Consider the following 19960-nt stretch of genomic DNA (forward strand, 5'->3'; position numbering starts at 1 on the left):
TTTAAAAAATCATACATTTGCTTAACAAAACTTGGTTTTGTCAAATTCCAGTATAACCTTCTATAGAAACGGTTTCCATCAAAGCTTATTTGTCTGCTGATGAAATTGTTTAGAGAAAATTTTCTTTCACTGAAAACTCTAAGAGCTAGTCACATAACTAAAACAAACTAAAAACACAGGTCTCCTAAATGAAGAGAGGCAAAGCCTATGTAATCTTTCACTAGACCTGTTGGGCTACAACTTTGCATCTGGGGCCTTTTCATGCACAATATTCCATTTAAATACCAAGTTTTATGATGTTAGAGAGAGGAAAGAAAAGACCATTCAGAAAAACGAACTAATTTAAAATCTCTGTACATTTTCTCCCTCTTTAAGACTAATCTAAGCATTAAAAAAAAAAGTTGCCAGCTGGACTTACTCCCATATTATACGCTTTTGAACAGAACGCTCTCAAATCACTCTCTTTAGAATTAGTTTCTGAGGGCAAAATCTGTAAGAGAAATCATATTATTTATTTAACTGAACAAAAATAATCTGATGGAATTTGAAATCTAATAAATTATGCTACAGTATAAAATATAACAATACAACATTTTATTGGAACCAAGAGTAATTACTGAATATTAAATTATACATGAACAAAATAAAAGATAGCTATAACATTTTCATCACAATCTGATTACAATTTTGTAAGTGTGTCTACAAGTACATGTCTTGCCTGGCACCGTGACTCACACCTGTAATCCCAGCACTTTGAGAGGCCGAGGCGGGCAGATCATGAGGTCAGGAGACCGAGACCATCCTGGCGAACATGGTGAAACCCTGTCTTTACTAAAAATACAAAAAAAAAATTAGCCGAGCATGATGGTGGGTGCCGGTAGTCCCACCTACTCGGGAGGCTGAGGCAGGAGAATGGCGTGAACCCAGGAGACGGAGTTTGCAGTGAGCCGAGATCACACCACTGCACTCCAGTCTGGCGACAGAGCAAGACTTCGTCTCAAAAAAAAAAATTACATGTCTTTTGATGCCATGAAAATCTGATATGATTGTTTAAAAAAATCATTATCATTAATATATTAAGCCTATGTGTAAGGCATGACATTAGGTACAAGATACATACAAAAGCAATCATACGTTATACAGTTTACACAGCCTTTTCCTTCTCATACATATTTCATCTGACCCTCACCAAAATCCTATAGTGTTATCTCCATTTTATAAAAAAAGAACACATTCAGAAACTTGTCCAAGGTCACATAAGTAGTAATAGCTAGTGCTAAGCTGGAACCAAGGATTTCTGACTCCAAGCTTCATGTTCCTTCTACTAAACTGTTTTTCCCCCAAAAATAATCAGTCTCCTTTACCCTCTAGCAGACTACTTTATCAAAGATAACATACAAATACCAAGAAAACTATCATAAAATGCTAAATGCCAAAGTGGATGGCATAGAGAAATAACAAATAGACGGACCAGTACTTCTTTCTTACTGAGAATCAGCAAAGATTTGCACAGAGCCATAAAAGAAAGACGGAAAAGAGAGAAAGAGGTGGCATATGGAGAAGACAGTGGTGGAAAGCACAAGGTATATTTAAGGACAACAGCATAAACATTTTGGATTTATAGCGTTTTCATGTTGGAAGGAAATGAGGCAGCTAAGAATGTAAACTGGACCCAAAACTATATACTGTATTTCACTGACTACTGCTTATTGAATGTATGCTAAGTGCCAGGCATTCTAAGTACTTAATACACATGCAGAAAGTAGAAAAGTTCCTCTTCAAAGTTTGTCTTGGTTTAAAAACAAAATCATAGACACTAAAAATAATAGCTTCTTACTCTAAAGCCTCCTATCAACTATTAGTTCATACACTTTAGCCCAGTTAGTTGCTTTGGCTTACTCAGGCATGATTGGACAGGCCCAGGCAAGTCCTAGCTCATAGCTTATGCTCCTTCCTTATTTGGAAATGTTATTGCTTCCTTAAACCTTTCATAAGCAACTTCCTCTCCTTCTTTGTTCTCCCTTGCACTTACCTACTTAGGAAAGTTTTAGGTTATTAAAAATCAGGTATCAGTTTAAGACTGTGAGGTCCAGCTCCAGTCAATGGATGCAGGACACAGCAGTAAGGATGACCCAATTGTGTAAGGGATAAATATGTTGCTTTTCCCTTGTTCAAGTGTGCTCTCGCCATTGTTCCATCTGTCAGTAGCACCCTTTCTGCAGAAAGTAAAGACTGAATTGCTGAGAGGTCCTCTGTCGCTGTGCTGACTTCTATTCATGGCACCGATTATCTATTTCTAACACACATCATCTCATTTTAAAAATACAATTACCCTGGCAATCGTTGGAATTGTTTCCAAGTTTTGTGGAATTGTCCACTGTGAGTTTTGGAAGGATGCAGGGCTCTACCTCCCACTTCAGAAACCAAACGCAGAGATGGGTTCTTCCTCTCCATAAACCCATGGTAGCCAAGGTAAAGGTACAAGAGCTAGACTCAGTAATCAGATACTCCCACATAAACCAGTGAATCCTGGGAAACAAAGAGTGGGTGTGATTAAATGAGCAGTCACAGCAGTAGTCGAGCAAGAAAAATTCAACAGCAGCTGTGGCATCTGGATCAGACTGTATACTTTCAAAACTCCCTTACTTCCCACTTGTCTCCAAATCTGAATTTCTATATGTCCCATCCATTTTGTGTGAGAGTTACCCAATCCTCCTTTAATACTTGTTTTCCTGTCTAAGCTAGCCAGAGCTGGTTACTGCTGCTGACAATAAAGCCTCAGAAAGCTAAGTAACCCTGCATGTTAAAATGTCCGGCAGGAAATAAGGAACTGAAGAGTTTTGAGGAGAATAACATAATCAAATATTTGCATATAAACAGACAGGAAGTGGGACCTTAATTTCTTTCTGACTGCCCATCATGATGTAATCATTCATTCACCTAACATTTATGAGTACCTCTATGGTCCCAGCAATGATGATTCAGCCCAGAACCTCACCTCCTGGAGTTTAGTATCTAACACAGAAAACAATATTAAAATAGAAGAGATATTTTGATTTAAAAAAAAAAAAGTACAGTTGCTATGGAAATACAACCTAGTCTAGTAGTCAGCAAATTTCTCCAGGAGAGCTGCTGAGCAGATGTTTTCTACAGGGAGACAGTACAAAGAGAGACTACATCCCTGACTGGGTGCTTGGAACATGATATAGTTTCCATATTTGTCTCTCTTTGTTGCAGCATTTGCCAATTAACTCGTTTGTTAAATTTTCAGCACTCCCTGGATTACTCTTCAAGAGGCAAATTTGTTTTGCCTTTAGATATGGATGGATATAATAGTTATAGAAGTTTGATTTATAGTATATAATATTTTCCTTGGGTAATTTCGAGAACTGCTTCAGACCCGTAATACCATTCAGATGACCAAAAATCTCTCAACAAACTGTGTTAAGATGTCTTGATGATACTGAGTTTCCATCAGTCATTCAAAGCTGAGTCCCTATTAGGTGCTAGGCACTGTCTACAGGATGAGAATACAAAATGGAAAAATACATTGTTCATGCTACAAAAGAATTTACAAATGGGACAGAAAGTCACATTTATGAATAATTACAGGATAGCATAATTTTAAGGCAGGCTGTAAGCTAGTACTTCTGGAAACTGAGAGAAGCATATATACAAGGTGGAGAAAGGAGAATCAAGGAAGACTTTCCAGGTTAATAGGAACTACATTTGAAAATGTGATAGAATAAGAAAAGGAAGGTCATTTCAGATAAACTATTAGCATGCCACATTCCAGAAACTATAGTAGTTTGCCATGACTAGAGCATAAAGTAGGGGAGTGGTAGGAGCTGAGGCTAGAAAAAAAGAAAGTAGCCTATCGTGAAGAAAATTATACTCTATGTCAGGAGATCGAGACCATCCTGGCTAACACTGTGAAACCCCGTCTCTACTAAAAAATACAAAAAACTAGCCGGGCGAGGTGGCGGGCGCCTGTAGTCCCAGCTACTCGGGAGGCTGAGGCAGGAGAATGGCGTGAACCCGGGAGGCGGAGCTTGCAGTGAGCTGAGATCCGGCCACTGCACTCCAGCCCGGGCGACAGAGCGAGACACCGTCTCAAAAAAAAAAAAGAAAATTATACTCTATGTAAAGGGGTTTGAACAGTATCCTGAATGCTAGACAGAAACAGCCATAGGAGAAATTTTAAATAAATAAAAGGAAACATTAAGACTAGTCTCTTAAAAAGAATCACTGTGGCAGCAATGTGCAGAGAGATTAAAGAGAATGCCAGACAGAATGCCACTGCAATAATCCAGGTGAGAAATGCTGAGAACTTAAACTAATAAAGTGGCAGCAGGAACAGAAAAGACAGATTTCACAAAAGAAAGAGAAGGCCGGGCGCGGTGGCTCAAGCCTGTAATCCCAGCACTTTGGGAGGCTGAGACGGGCGGATCACGAGGTCAGGAGATGGAGACCATCCTGGCTAACACGGTGAAACCCCGTCTCTACTAAAAAAATACAAAAAATTAGCCGGGCGAGGTGGCGGGCGCCTGTAGTCCCAGCTACTCGGGAGGCTGCGGCGAGAGAATGGCATAAACCCGGGAGGCGGAGCTTGCAGTGAGCTGAGATCCGGCCACTGCACTCCAGCCTGGGCGACAGAGCGAGACTCCGTCTCAAAAAAAAAAAAAAAAAAAAGAGAAGGTAGAATCTACAGAACTTAGTGCCTAGAGATGGGATGAGGGCAAATACACTTAGGTTGATTTCCAGGGTTTCTGGCATGAAAAACCCTGTGGATGGTGATGCCACTCTCTGTAAGGTTCACCACTGCTTTTCACGTCACTAAATCAAAAGTCAGTTCTCAGTCCTGCTCTTCTGTGAACCATGAGCAACAACATTTGGCATGTTGTTCACATGCTCTTCCTTTGATTCCAGGATACCAGTTTCCATATTTTTGTCCTACCTCACTGGCTGTTCCTTTTCAGTCTTCTTTGCTAGTTCCTCTTTATCTCCCCAACCTCTAAATATTAGAGTGACTCAGGGATCTTCTCATTTTTCTTTGACCTATAAATCACTCTTATGATTTCATCCTATCTTAGGCCTTTATACATCATCTATGCTAACTAGGCCTTTATATATCATCTATGCTGATTAGCCCTCAAAATGTGTAACTCTAGTCTCAACCTTCCCCTTGAAGTCTAAATTCATATATTTGTTCGCCTACTCATTATTCCCAACTTGGATGTCTAATGGCATCTCATCCTAACAAGTCAAATATTGAACTGTTTATTCTACTTCCCCCACCACATCCTCTTACTTGTATACGTAAAACCTCATTTTCCTGCAGTCTAATGACAACTCCATCCCTCCAGTTACAAACCAAAATATCTTGGTCATCTTTGATTCTTTACTTTCTCTTACACCCCATATATCAATTGCATAAGAAAATTTTACTAGCTCTACTTTTATAAATATATTCTAAATCTAACTGTTTTTCACTGCAACCATTCTACTGTGACCACCATCATCTCCTGCTTGAATTACTTCCAACAGCCTCTTAACTGGTTTTCCTGTGTAATACTGTGATTTACAGTAAGAAATACATATTTAATCTTTGCTCCCAGTTTCCTGGTACAGAGCTCCTAAAAAAAACTCTTACAGTCTCTGAGTGATAACAGTGTCTTCCATATGCTAATGAGACAGTTGGTGGTTGGGCCCCCGTAAATAGCTTCAGGATGGAAGCTGGTCACTAGAAAGACCAAGGCATGAATAGAACCTGTAGGAAGGAGAAAGGGACTGAAGGTTGAGTCCCTGGGGGCAGAGTGACTGAAGACTGAGTTGATCACCAATGGTCAATGATTGAATCAATCATGCATACATAATAAAGCCATCATGAAAACTCAAAAAGACAGGGTTCAGAGAGCTTCCAGATAGCTGAACACATGGAGGTGCCTGAAGTGTGGCACACAAGCGAGCACACGGAAGCTCTGAACCCCTTCTCCAAACATCTCCCTTTACATCTCTTCCACCTGGGTTTTACTCTGTATCCTGTGTAATATCCTGTATAATAAATGGGTAAACGTAAGTAAAGTGTTTACCTGAGTTTTATGAGCCGCTCTAGCAAATAAAGCAAACTCAAGGACGGGGTCATGGGAACACCAGTTTATAGCAATTTGTCCAGAAGTACAGGTTGCAGCCTGGGACTTGCAACTGGCATCTGAAGTGAAGGGCAGTCTTGTGGGACAGAGCCCTTACCCTGTGGGATCTGATACTATCTCCTAGTAGATAGTGCCAGAATTTAATGAAATTATAGGACACCCAGTTAGTGTGTGTCAGGCCTCTGAGCCCAAGCCAAGCCATCGCATCTCCTGTGACTTGCACATATACGCCCAGATGGTCCGAAGTAACTGAAGAATCACAAAAAAGTGAAAATGCCCTGCCCCGCCTTAATTGATGACATTCCACCACAAAAGAAGTGAAAATGGCCGGTCCTTGCCTTAAGCGAGGACATTACCTTGTGAAATTCCTTTTCCTGGCTCATCCTGGCTCAAAATGCTCCCCCACTGAGCACCTTGTGACTCCCACTCCTGCCCGCCAGAGAACAACCCCTTTGACTGGAATTTTCCTTTACCTACCCAAATCCTATAAAACGGCCCCACCCTTATCTCCCTTCGCTGTTTCTCTTTTTGGACTCAGCCCGCCTGCACCCAGGTGACTAAAAAGCTTTACTGCTCACACAAAGCCTGTTTGGTGGTCTCTTCACATGGACGCGCATGACAGTGTGTGGGAGAGAATCTGGTGTCAGAACTGGATGATGTGTAGGGAAAAATCTCCACACACACGGTGTCAGATGTGTTGAGTGGTTTGTGAGACTAGGAAATATGCTTTGGTTTTTTCCTATCAGAAATACCCTATTTACTCCTATTCGCCAGGCAATATTCTCCACATCAAGGCCAGAGTGACTCTTTTTAACCATAAGTGAAATAATATCACCTATCTGTGCAAAACTTTTCAATGGCTTCCCACTAAACTGAGAAGAAAAAGTTCTTATAATGGTTCATGTGATATTTCCCCCAATACTTCCCAATACCCTCATCTTCTACTATTCTCCCCCCTCTACTTCAGCCATACTGGCCTCTTTGTCGTTCCTGAAACACCTAACTAAGCACATTCCTCAGGACCTATGCTCTTACTATTTCTTCTGCTTGGAACATTCTTCCCTCACATATCAATATGGTTCACTCTCTTCCCTCTTTTGGTTCTTTATTCAAATGTCATTTTACTGAAGCCTCCCCTGGCTTCCCTATTTAAAATTATAAACCATCAACCGTTCCTTCATTTTTCTTCATAGGACTTTTTACCATTTAACATACTTCAAATGCAGCAAATTAAGGAGTTGAAGGGAGATGGGAATGGACATTATCAATAAGCACGGACCCTTCTTTTTAAACAGATTGTGTGGAAAGAGAATACAGGAAACTAAACAAGAGGTCAGATGGCTAAAGTATGAATCCCACCTGTGTGACTAAACAGAAGGCTTAATCTCAGATTCAACGTCCTCATACAAAAAAAAAAAAAAGCAAAACGGAGAGAATAATGTTACCCTTGCTAAGTGTCACTATATCAACCAACATGATGTATATAAAACTCTTAGCAGAGTAAACGCTCAAAAAAATGTTAGCCATTAATAATAGTTTATTATGAAATACAATTAAGATAAGCCAGACACAGTGGCTTGAGCCTGTAATCCCAGCTACCCAGGAAGCCGAGGCAAGAAGATCACTTGAGTACAGGAGTCTGAGGCTACAGTGAGCTATGAATATGCCACTGCACTCCAGCCTGGGCGAAAGCAAGACCCCATCTCTATTTTTTTAAAAGAAAGCCGGGTGCGCCGGGCGCGGTGGCTCAAGCCTGTAATCCCAGCACTTTGGGAGGCCGAGACGGGCGGATCACGAGGTCAGGAGATCGAGACCATCCTGGCTAACACGGTGAAACCCCGTCTCTACTAAAAACTACAAAAAACTAGCCGGGCGAGGTGGCGGCGCCAGTAGTCCCAGCTACCCGGGAGGCTGAGGCAGGAGAATGGCGTGAACCTGGGAGGCGGAGCTTGCAGTGAGCTGAGATCTGGCCACAGCACTCCAGCCTGGGTGACAGAGCGAGACTCCGTCTCAAAAAAAAAAAAAAAAGAAAGCCGGGTGCAATGGCTAACAATGCCTGTAATTCCAGAACTCTGGGAGGACATGCCAAGAGGACTGCTTGAGGTCCGGAGGTCAAGACCAGCCTGGGCAACCAAGCGAGACCCCCATCTCTACTAAAAATTTAAAAATTGGCCAGTCCTGGTGGCATGAGCCTATAGTCCTAGTTACTCAAGAGGCTGAGGTGGAAGGGCTGCTTGAGCCTAGGAGTTTGAGGTTGCAGTGCGCTATGACTGTACCACTGCAATGCAGCTTGGGCAACACAGCAAGACCTTGTCTCTAAAAAAGAAAAATAAAATAAAAATAAAAATAAAAAAAAAAAGATAGGATATTTTTGTTTTTAAAGGAGAAACCAAAACACATTTGTATGCTGAACAGAGATGGAAAAAAGAGGTTGAAGAAAACAAAAGGAAGATGATGATATTCAATATTCCTGTAACTTTTTTTTTAAGTATCAGCAAAGCCACATACCTAACTCACTTTTCACATAAAAAAACACATTAATGCCTTTTACTATGAAATCAGGTTTGATTCAATATTATTATAATCAATATAAAAATGCAAACATTAATTCCAGCATCTAAACTACTACTCTCATATCTATATGAGCTCGAGCTCTCATCCTAATGACGTACCATTTCACCACCAGATAAATCTTCCTCTAACCATGTTGCAGAGACTGCTAACTGCAACCCCTCACCCCAATTTCTATGCTATCCTTCTTCCACACTACAAAACTCTCACTTACTGAGAACCTTGTTATCCGAATGAAAACATTTTCCAGCCTCCCTTGCAGCTTGTGTGGCCTTATTACTAAGTGGAGGTGGTACATGGCAGTTTTCAAGAACCTTCTTTAAAAGGCCTTTATCCCTTTGTTCACCCCTTCTTCCATACTGCTTCCATGAAAAAGCAATTAGAACCCTAGCCTCTATGCCAAACTGTGAACATGAGAGCCAATTCCTAAGAATGGCTGGGTAGTAAATGATTCGATCAAGTGAAGACTCAGTAAAACAGAACCCACACGGCTGCCTCATACTATGTTCCTAAGGCATTTCACATGAGAATGAAAATCGTAATTACTCATTGCTGAACCCACTCCTAACTGATAGTGTAGCAATCATGTCACTTCCCCGGTTTAATATATTCATTATCAAATACTCAAGACTATCCACAATCTAGCACCAGCTAATTTGCCTTTACTCCTATTTTATCTATACACTTTTTGATTTCCTGCCACTAGATCGTTGTTCATATTAATCACCTTTCTTGGAATGCATCTGAACCTCCCCTAAAGAAGTGCTATTTATCAAGTACTAGCTCAAAGCCCACTTCCCACACAGCTCTCCATGGTCATTAGAAATAGATGTGATTGCATCCTCCTTTGAACTACCAAAGGATATTCTGACTATGCCATTCACCTAGCAACACGTAGTTTTCTTATTATTGTGTCTCATCTTCCCCAAAAGATGCCAAGCTCCTTAAGAAGGCCCTCTCCTCCAAAAAGATGGCAGTGGGGGAGGGAAGTCCCGTTCCCAAACTCTCCCTATCTCCTACTATTCCCAGACATGCACTTTGAAGAAAATGTATGAAGAAAATGTCCAGTGTTGATTAAAAATCCTTTGTAAATTTCACTCAGCTTATGAGTTTTCACCATCAAATAAAACCACAACACCCTTTATCAGCTAAAATTCAAGGGTAGCCAGACATAATGTCCAAACCCTAACAAAATCTTCTGGGCCTAACAATCCTTTATTTTTTGAATAAAATTGTTACCATGGGTTGTAACAACTTTATTCAAAAAATAAAGTTCACACTAAAGCACATAGTTCCTATCTTTGGAAACAAAAGAGGCTACCAAGTGGAAGAGGAGCTACAGTTCCCTCATTTTGAAAAATTAATGCTTACTAACATCAAGAGCATACAAGGCACAGTGCAAAATACAATGATAATCTGGAGACTTGGCCATTAGCTAAAATCCAAGACAAAGAACCAGAGGCAAAATAGAACAGATGCAGATGAGCAGATAGGAGATATCACATTTCTCAGCTTTGTTTTGCTATCACTGTAATTGTTCACCCAAATCAAACTGGCATTTCTTCTTGGTAATTCTAAAAATACCTCCTATTCGTAAGAAACAGACTCAGAATTTAATGCAGTGGGAAAGGAGGAATTTGAAGGATGTGCATTTTTCACACTATCTAGGAAAAGGACTGGAAAACTTCCATTTTGAATGTAAATTTGTCGAAAAAGAAATCAATATAAGACCTAAAAAGGTCATTCAACAAAATGCTGAGTAATAAGGTAAATCATTTTAAGTATTAGTCAAATTAAGTTAAAAATCATATTTTAAGTACTCCCCCTTGAACTGATTATTCCACACTAAAAAATTTATCTTGAGAGACCTTAATGAACACAAAAGGTAACTAAAATAAAACTTTCAAAAGCAACTTTCTTTAGGCTGCCTGATTTTTATCTGTGACAAAGAGATGAAGAATGATGTTCCTAAGCCAAGATCAATGGTAAATTTTATATCTACTGAATCTGTACAAAGACAGAACCTAAGCAATTGCCAGGGATCATTACACCTACCTTGAACAATTATTGAGGACTAGATCATGTAAATTAAACACAGCTATTTGTGTAGCAAATGCTAACTTTGGTGGTATGATTCATTAAAACTCCAAGTCAGGGGCAGGCAATTTTTTTCTGCATGAGGCCAGAAAGTAAATACATCAGTCTTTGCGGACCCAGAAGCATGGACCAGGATATTAGGTGTGTAGGTTCTTATGCAACAAGAAAGAAAACAAATTTGCAACAATTTTTATTGATAAAATTCAAAATGCATCAATAATATGTACAATTTTTTGGTAACATATGTCTACTAATACTAATGCGAAGAATGGAAACTTTGGAGGAAACATTTCTCATAATTGGGATTCAAAGTTAGTGCTCTCCTATCATCAAATCGATTACAAATGTTCATCTGTAAAATGCTCCTGGGCCACGTAAAATATTCCAGCTGGCCATATTTACTTTCGCATTCCTTGCTCTTAGTACTAACATTACTTGAGAAACAAGTTAAAACACCAACACCACAAACCTTAATTTCCAAAAGTTGGCTTCTAAGTAACTAAAATCAACTTGAATATTAAAACTTCAAACTTTTTAACATAAAAGTGCCTAATCTTTAACAATCATTTATACAAAGAAACTTATTCTTCCCTGACTCTTAGCTAAAGGCTAAGTATAACAAACATTACTAAATACAGATGAGAAATGTAATCTCCTTAAAAATCTTATAATCTAATAATTCAATTTAGGAGTAAAAACATACATAAAAATTTTTATCAGAAACTAGGACAACAGCAAATAATCAGGATTAAATAATCGAGGGCAATAAAATAATAAGGTGAAGAAGAAAGTTGAGTTTACTAAACGTGGGGAATGGGGAGTTAATTCACTAAGGTTTCATGAAAATGTACTTTGAATGCTTTTGGCAACACTAACTTGAAGTAAATGTTTAGTTTTTAAATTTAATCTGAATAACAACCTAATCTGACTTTAATCATAAATTTAAAACTATGTAACTTCACACTTTTACAAAACTTAAGAATAACCTCACTATTTTTCAAGTAACCTCTGTATCTCAGTCTCACCAACAAGGGCCCTAGACTAGAAAATCAGTGCCTTTGAAAGATGTGCCTGACTCACAACTGCCAAATTAAAGGAAATCCTCATTCCTTGCTCCTAATAATAAATGAAGATATTAAATATTTAAAATATTTTCTCATGAATGATGAATTACGATTTTCTATTAGCCTCATTTTATTTAGATTATTGAAAATCTAAAAACCAACTAAACAAGATACATAAACCTAACAAGTAGAGGAAATCTGCTACCAAATGTAAGCAGTAAAATGTGAAAATATCTTTTTCCAGGGGTATCCAAGACACTTTTCAAAAGTAATAATTTTTAGTGTAACATTTCTGCAGGAATGAGAAAAATCCAGTGATTTTATACTTGAAAAAGTTTTTGATTTTGGCACTTTAAACTATATTACAAAAGCATTTGGATTTGACAAGTCTCCTTTGCCCTAGTAATTTGAACTAATATAGCAATGAAGATTTTCTTAAATAAAAAATAAAGTGTGAGTAACTTACAGTATGAAAGTGAATGTTGGTAAGAACTTCTCATTACACAATTACAGCTAGTGGCTAACAGAGTAGAGAACAAGCAGGAAACAAGTATGTGTGTTTGGGGAATCTCCGTAGGTTTTTCTAATAACTCCAGACACAATTCAGAAGCATTTCCCTATATATCCAGCATCCAAACTTTAAAAATACATATGTGGATTCTGTCTGCACAACTGTATGTCAGTGTCAGTAAAAAATTCCCAATTATTCTTAGTTTTCATTTCCTCTTGCTCCAAAGGCAATACAATTTAAACACATCCAGCTTTTTAGAAATCACATTTGAATTGGAAATCATAGAATTTTAGAGTCGAACAGCCTCTTAGAGGCAGTTTAATCTGAATCTTTTGGTTCTTCAAGTAAAGAAACTGGACTCAAAATTATACCTAAGATCACAAAGTACAGAGTGACAGAGGTGGGATTTCAACCCTAAATTACCCTGACTCTTCAGTGCCGTTTTAACCAGGCTAAGCTGCAAGCAGATTCTTCAGGCAACTTGAAATCAGAATTACACATGAGAGCTATTTGAAAAATTTCTATTTTGTCTACTACTTAGTGTGAAGAACCTTATTTTACTCCAAAACCCAACGATTTTAAGAAAAGTTAAACATTTATTTTTATACTATGGTAAATATTAATGGAAGTTGAGCTCTGAAAATACTTATATACAATTCCAAATTATTGCTATTTTCATCTTATTATCTTAAGAAGTTTAAATAAAATCATTCAAATTTCAGATGTTAAATTATTTTCTTCTACTTTACTAACACTGCAGTAAGGATCTTAGTGTAGGGTGAAAGCTTAAAGCTGGGAATCAAGACACCTGAGTTTCTGTCTCATTTTTTACAATACTCTTAACTAGTTTACTGTCAAATCTCAACCTCTCTATTTCTCATCTCCTGATTAAGGATCAGGAGACAGATCCCTAGTGATAGACATCTTATTTACATTGCTTCTAATTCTCACACCTTAGAAGATATGAATTATTCTACCTATTTTGCAGGAAACTGAAGCTCACAGAGATTAAGGAAATTTTCCAAGAAACTGAGCTGGTTAGTAGCTGAGCTGGAATTTAAAACCAGCTCTGCCTGACCCCAGCCAATGCCCATGTTCCTTGCATGACATGACTTTGCCCATATACTAATATAATGTGTGATCCTAGTATGGTTAGAACAAGAAGTACTACATTTGCAGGATTATTAGGGAGATTAAGGTGATAAAACAAACTAAAATACATGCTGAAAAAAAATACTGTAACTCTTTATTAAATTGAGAATGAATTTTTAGTAAAAATTTTAAACTAGTTATGCTATAGATACTATTCTTATTACTGTCATCAACACTGAAGTAAGCACTGTAGAATTACAAAACACATCAATCTTGCTTTTAGAGAGAACACTGCAAATTAAACTGGAACCCCATCCCTATTTCAGTAGTTAAAAATAAAATTACTCTCAAAGTCCCATTAAATCACATACGTAAGTATATTTATTAAAATGTGTGTGTGTGTATAAACAGAACAGAAGAAATCAAGAGAACTTCTTATTAGTTCCTGCCCTTTCAAATAGATTTAGAAAACAACATTCTCAGATACGCAAGAAAAGATGAGAGATGCTTAATACTGGACACCTATACAGTATATATTAATACAGTGTACTATCAACCAGCTTCACCCCTACAGATAAAGATCCTGTGCTTCTGACAAAGAAATGTTTCCCCAAGTTTTCCTGTCATGTCTTACATATTCAGCAAAGTTACTATCAGTAAAATGTTTGGTAGACGGTGGACAATTTACGCCGTGAATGTGGTCACTGGCTCTTTTTGTAAAAAAAAAAAAAAAAGACCAGCAAATGTAGGGCCCATTAATAAACGTAGCCTAAAAGCAAAACCAGAATTGAAGTTTCAGGTGATCTTTCCTGTGTATCTTGCCCTACAACTGAAAATATCGAATTAGCTCAAAATGAAAAGTACTATGCACATTTGTAGTAAGTCCTCATACGTGACCTGATAACATGCGACAGCTTCTTTACATTAGAATCGTCAATACCTCTACGACTCTGGTTCTTTTCCCAGCAATGGCCCAGGTGTTCATCTCTGTGTCTTCGGATGATGCACACAAAGGTAATGACACTTTTGACCCTGTCAATTCACTCAGGGTTGCATCTACCTAGCTACAATTGGCCCCCGCCCCCACTTCTCTTTTTACCTCGGTGAACAACCCCCGCTAATCCCCCACAGAACCATACAAACCGCCTACTGAAGAAGCGTTCTCCACCTGACCCATCTTCTGCATTAAACATTCATTCCGTCTCAGCTCATTCTGTCGATTTGCTCTTTCGTAAATCGCAAGACAAAGCTAGGACAAAGCTGCAAATTCAGGAAATCCGCAGAAAGAGAAAGAAAAAACAGAGGAACAGATGGAAGAGGGTGGGGGGCGGCGCGGGGTCCAACTGTCAACTGGCTTCAGGGCGCTGGGAAAGGAGTGGGGCGGGCGCGTAGGACCGTCCTCCCGAGCAACGCCAACTCCCACCACAGCTCCCTCCCCTCACCTCGATCTCGCGGATGTTGTTGGAGGTGACAAAGATGCCAATGCCAATGGGAATGAAGATGAGGCCGATGATGAAGAAAATAGGTAGCACCGTGCCAGCCGTAAGGATGGGCTGCCAAGCTGGAAGCCGTTGCTGTTTGAAGGCCGTGTTATCCGGTCTCCGAGTCTTCGCGGTGCCCCCCGGAGCACAAGGGGGCCCACCGTCCACTTCATCCTTCGCGTTATAGTTCATCGCCATCGATCCCCAGGGCACCGCTCCGCGACTTGCAGGTGGACCACCCAGGGAGCCCGCCGGCTGACCCTGACAGGAACCGCTCGAGCGCCGCCGCCGCCACAGACGCCTCCGCTGTAAGGCGGAAGAGGCGGGACACTCTTCCGCCAATGGCCGCTGACAGGAAGCGAAAGTCGGCTGGAGACGCCAGAGGGAGGGAGAGAGGGAGAAGGGAGAAGAAGGAGGGACAAGGGGAGGGGAAAGGGGAGGAGGAGAGAAGGGGGAAGGAAAAGGCGGACGCACCCTGATCATCTGTCCTGTGACTGGCTCAGCCACCCGATCGCAAAGCTACGTTGGCGCATGCGCGGCCCTAGGGCTACGGGGATTCCGCGCCTGCGCTGTAGGCGTATCTTCGCTCTGTTGGCCGTGGCTTTAGTTAGCACACACCTGCTTGCTACTCTGGTTATCGTGGCGACCGCAGGTCTGGATTGCCAGACAGGTTTTTCTTTTTACCTCGAGGCTTTCTCTGAAGGGAGTGGGAGCATTTAAAAGGCGGCCTCAAGGGGGATTGAGTCGGGGGAGAATTAGCAGTATTTGCTTAGGTTGTAAAACCGCAACTTTAATTAAATAAATCGCCATTCATGGTGCAAGTATAAACTTGGAACAGAGGTGCGTGACATGTACCCCTTTTGTCCTAAAGTCAAGAATCAATAATGTGACTTAGCCCTATTATCTTGCCTCTAATTAAGCGATTCTCAGTTATTTTTCCTCTGTTGCTGATTCTCACGTTACTTTTCCCCTTTTCTGTGTCCACCTTTCTCTTTTGCGCATTGATATAGGAAGTGTTTTGTAATAGGCTGTAGCTTTTTCTCTTACTGTTGTAAAAACCAGGACATATAGCATTACTACAAAGTGAGATACCCCGTAAACACTTTAAAAGTGCCAGGTATTTAATGACCCAAGGAAATACTCGTGATGTAAAAGTAAGTCAGGATATTAGAGTAGTGTAGCGACTGTAGAAGTATAATATAGAGCGGAACTAAAAAGTGAATAATGGTAACTCTGTTGACCGGATGGAGGATTTTTTTTTCTGTTTCTTTGCACTTTTCTGTATTTTCCAAAATTTCTATAATAGGCGTATGTTATTTGTAAAATTTAAACAATTATATACAATCCACATTATACTGACATCTTTGAAATCCAGGCCAGAGATTAAGTCACATCATTTGAAAACAAATTACTTTTAGGCTTAGTCTGCAGTAATGCCTTAAAGAAGTTAAACTGAGGAAAGAGAAAATAAGGAGTGCTTGGTCCTCATAATTTACAGTTAGGCTGGGCACCGTGGCTCACGCCTGTAATCCCAACACTTTGGGAGGCGGAGGCGGGTGGATCACCTGAGGTCAGGAGTTCGAGACTAGCCTGGCCAACATGATGAAACCCCGTCTTTACTAAAAATACAAAATTAGCCGAGTGTGGTGGCCGGGCTTGTAATCCCAGCTACTCGGGAAGCTGAGGCAGGAGAATCACTTGAACCCGGGAGGCAGAGGTTGCAGTGAGCCCGAGATCCGCCATTACACTCCAGCCTGGGCAACAAGAGTGAAACTCCGTCTCAAAAAAAAAAAAAAATTTACAGTTAAATTTTTTTTCAAAATGACAAATCTAAAAAATGTGAGCCAATCACATATTTACTAGGCAGAGTTTAGAGTGATACAATGCTTGTTGCCCTCTAATAACCAACTTGCTTGGGTTTGCCCTTACATGACATTCATGCTCAAATTCTTAGCACTGCTGACATACTTAGGTCTATATTTTGTTTTGATCTGTTAAGTTTACCTTCAACCCCAGGCTCAAATGGAAAACAATCTATCACAGTTAATGGAGAAGGCATGGAATCCTTTTATTTTGCTAAGTTCTGTTGGTAAAAATGTATGCCAAAATATGGGCATATTGCAAAAGTACATATAAGGCAGGTTTTTCCTCCCCATTTCTGCCTATATCATCATGCCCACTAAATTTGATCTTTTTTTAATATTCTGCTATTCCAGCACTCTGAATAAATGGTCATTTTACCTTCATTTTTTGGTTTTGTTCTAGTGACCTGAGTGATTGTGATGTATTTATCTGCTTCCTTTTTCTTTATTTTTGTTTGTTCATAGGAAAATGAGTTAATTCCTTGTCTCTTTTTTTATTAGAAATTCCATTTTGACTGAAACATTTATAGAACTGAAACCTCCTGAGATTCTTCTCTAAAACTTACATTTTCAGATGAGGTCCAGATGGATGAAATTGCTTTTCCAGATGTCTTGATATCCCTCCATTTCATTTTCTACTACTGTATTCTGCCACCACAATATGCATCTTTAACCAGCTGAAACATTTTTTTCAGCTCCACATTATTATCTCAGGGGACTCACAATTTTGTGATTTTCTTGGTCACATTATTTTATGATAGTCCTTACTAGGTGGTTTTTCATTTAATCTGCTGAAGTAGGAATTTTCAAAAGAAAGTATCATTCAGCATTTCTAGGGCAACAGAAGAGAATAGTTCTCACAATGGTTTACCATTTACACATTTTCAAACTGATTGCTAGGAGCGACTGGTGTGTGTTTGTGTGTATGTATGTTGGTACATTTAGATTACACTTATATTGTTCAAATGATTGTTCATGTGCTGATTCTTGGTAAAAGTGGAATTTGTGTGGCTAAATGACATTTATTAATGCTATCAGATTAACATTCTAAGTATGCAGTCAATGCACGAGCCCCAATACAAAAGTGAATCCAAAATGATAGAACAGATGCAAGCCCAACAATCTGAAAAGGTGTATATGTTTAGCCTTTGGATGGGAAGTTTTATACAATTTTCATTTTTTAGTTCAATTGCTGTGTTGTGCCACTGAATTCAGTAACCAGAAACATCTAAGAAAAAATACAGAAGAGTAACTATTGGGTATCTCTGGGAACAAGGAAGAGGAAACTGCAACTGGTCTTTTCACTGCCTAACCAAAGTAGATTTGCCACACAAATTTGATTGTTGGGTTCCTTTTATGTTTGATGCTGCTGTAGCTCTCTAGCTTCTAACCATATTCAAACTATTTCATTCACATCTGTAACAAGGATATTTTAAAAAGTTGAAGAGGGCCGAGAAATGTGTCATAGTTTTTACCACCATGAGTTTCAGAGAAAGTTCTTAGTGACTGGAAATGGTTTGAATTATTTTCAGTGGCTGGGTCATATTTTTGCAGGAACAACAACAAAAAAAATATCTTTTCCTTTTCAGTTGACCATGGCAGCTTGGTGGAACTGCAAAATGTTCATTTTTAATTATCTCAGAGGACTTTTAGGAGAAAGAGTGATGTAGAAATTGTATAATAAACTTCATTTCCTGTATTTATTGCATCAGATATTGATTCAAACTGGGTTTTAAAAATTACTTTTTAAAATTGACCTTTTCCTGATTTTTATGTAGTGTACTTATTGAATACTTTCAGTTAGATATTTAAGAAACTCCCTTTGTTCTCACACTGAGAGATTGACTGATTAGCCTGAGGTCATTGGTGTTGTGATAGAAAATTTTGCAAGTTCTTGAATAGCCAGTCAGTAATCAGAAATACGAGTCTAACAAGATATTTTAATGGTTAGTGTCATTAGAGGAAAGAGCAATTACACCAAAATACTTTAGTAGACAGCCTAAGAACTTTGTTTTGGATGGAAATAAGGCTTCATTTCTCATAATTCCATACTTTTTGATTTTGGTTTTTTGTTTTCTTGAGGCACTGTCTATCACCCAAGTGGGACTGCAGTGGCTCACTGCAACCTCCACCTCCCAGGCTCAAGCGATTCTCCAACCTCAGCCTGCCAAGTACGTGGGACCACAGGTATGTGCCACCACAGCCAACTAAATTTTTGTATTTTTGGTAGAGACATGGTTTTGCCATGTTACCCAAGCTGGTCTTGAACTCCTGAGCTCAGGCGCTCCACCCGCCTTGGCTTCCCAAAGTGCTGGGATTACAGGTGTGCCCAGCCGATCATATACTTTAAATTAAAGAATGTAATTCTCACAAGACTTCAGACTTCATGACTTCCACTGCATAGAATCTCTCAGTTGATTACATCCCCATGGCACCTATTTTTTCATTAGGTGCCATCAATTATAGATAAGGTCTTTTTTTCAAATATGATGTTGCCATCTCTAGGTTAACAGCCAACTGACATCTGTTACACATATAGCAGTTAATTTCTTTAAAAAGGGGAACAGAGGAGGAAAGAGGCTTAGTTTACGCCAAGAGAATCGTCAAGAGATACAGGAAAGTAGATGTTTTTTAAATGTTAATTCTTTTTTTTTTTTTTGAGACAGAGTCTTGCTCTGTCGTCCAGGTTGGAGTACAATGGCACGATCTCGGCTCATTGCTACCTCCGCCTCCTGGGTTCAAGCAATTCTCCTGCCTCAGCCTCCCGAGTAGCTGGGATTACAGGTGCCCACTACCATGCCCAGCTAATTTTTGTATTTTTAGTAGAGACGGGGTTTCTCTATGTTGTCCAGGCTGCTCTCGAACCCCTGACCTCAGGTGATCCGCCTACCTTGGCCTCCCAAAGTGCTGGAATTACAGGCGTGAGCCACCACACCCAGCCTAAAAACGTTAATTCTTTATAAATTATATGTTTGGATCATTTTTAGACTTGATTTAAATTTATAGTTTTCTATTTTTCCAAGTTTTAGAAAGCCAGCGTGAGAGGGATTTCATTTCATCATGATTTTTTTTTTTTTTAACACTTGAGTCACTTGAGTCATTAAAATAACTCCAACATATTCATGAAGTG

At 39.3% G+C, this 19960-nt stretch overlaps 1 protein-coding gene across 1 annotated transcript in view; it reads right to left on the bottom strand.

The window, feature by feature from the left end:
- TMEM30A (transmembrane protein 30A) overlaps positions 1 to 15485 on the bottom strand; it is a 33079-nt gene extending 17594 nt beyond the window's left edge. Inside the window, exon 1 of the mRNA XM_033217692.1 lies at positions 14930 to 15485. Within this exon, the coding sequence (XP_033073583.1) occupies positions 14930 to 15451 (522 nt within the window). The 5' untranslated portion in view covers positions 15452 to 15485. The remainder of the gene's footprint in view (positions 1 to 14929) is intronic.
- Positions 15486 to 19960: the final 4475 nt, after the last annotated feature.

Source organism: Trachypithecus francoisi, unplaced genomic scaffold (assembly GCF_009764315.1).
Source record: "Trachypithecus francoisi isolate TF-2019V2 unplaced genomic scaffold, Tfra_2.0 Lachesis_group10, whole genome shotgun sequence".
Classification (NCBI taxonomy): Eukaryota; Metazoa; Chordata; class Mammalia; order Primates; family Cercopithecidae; genus Trachypithecus; species Trachypithecus francoisi.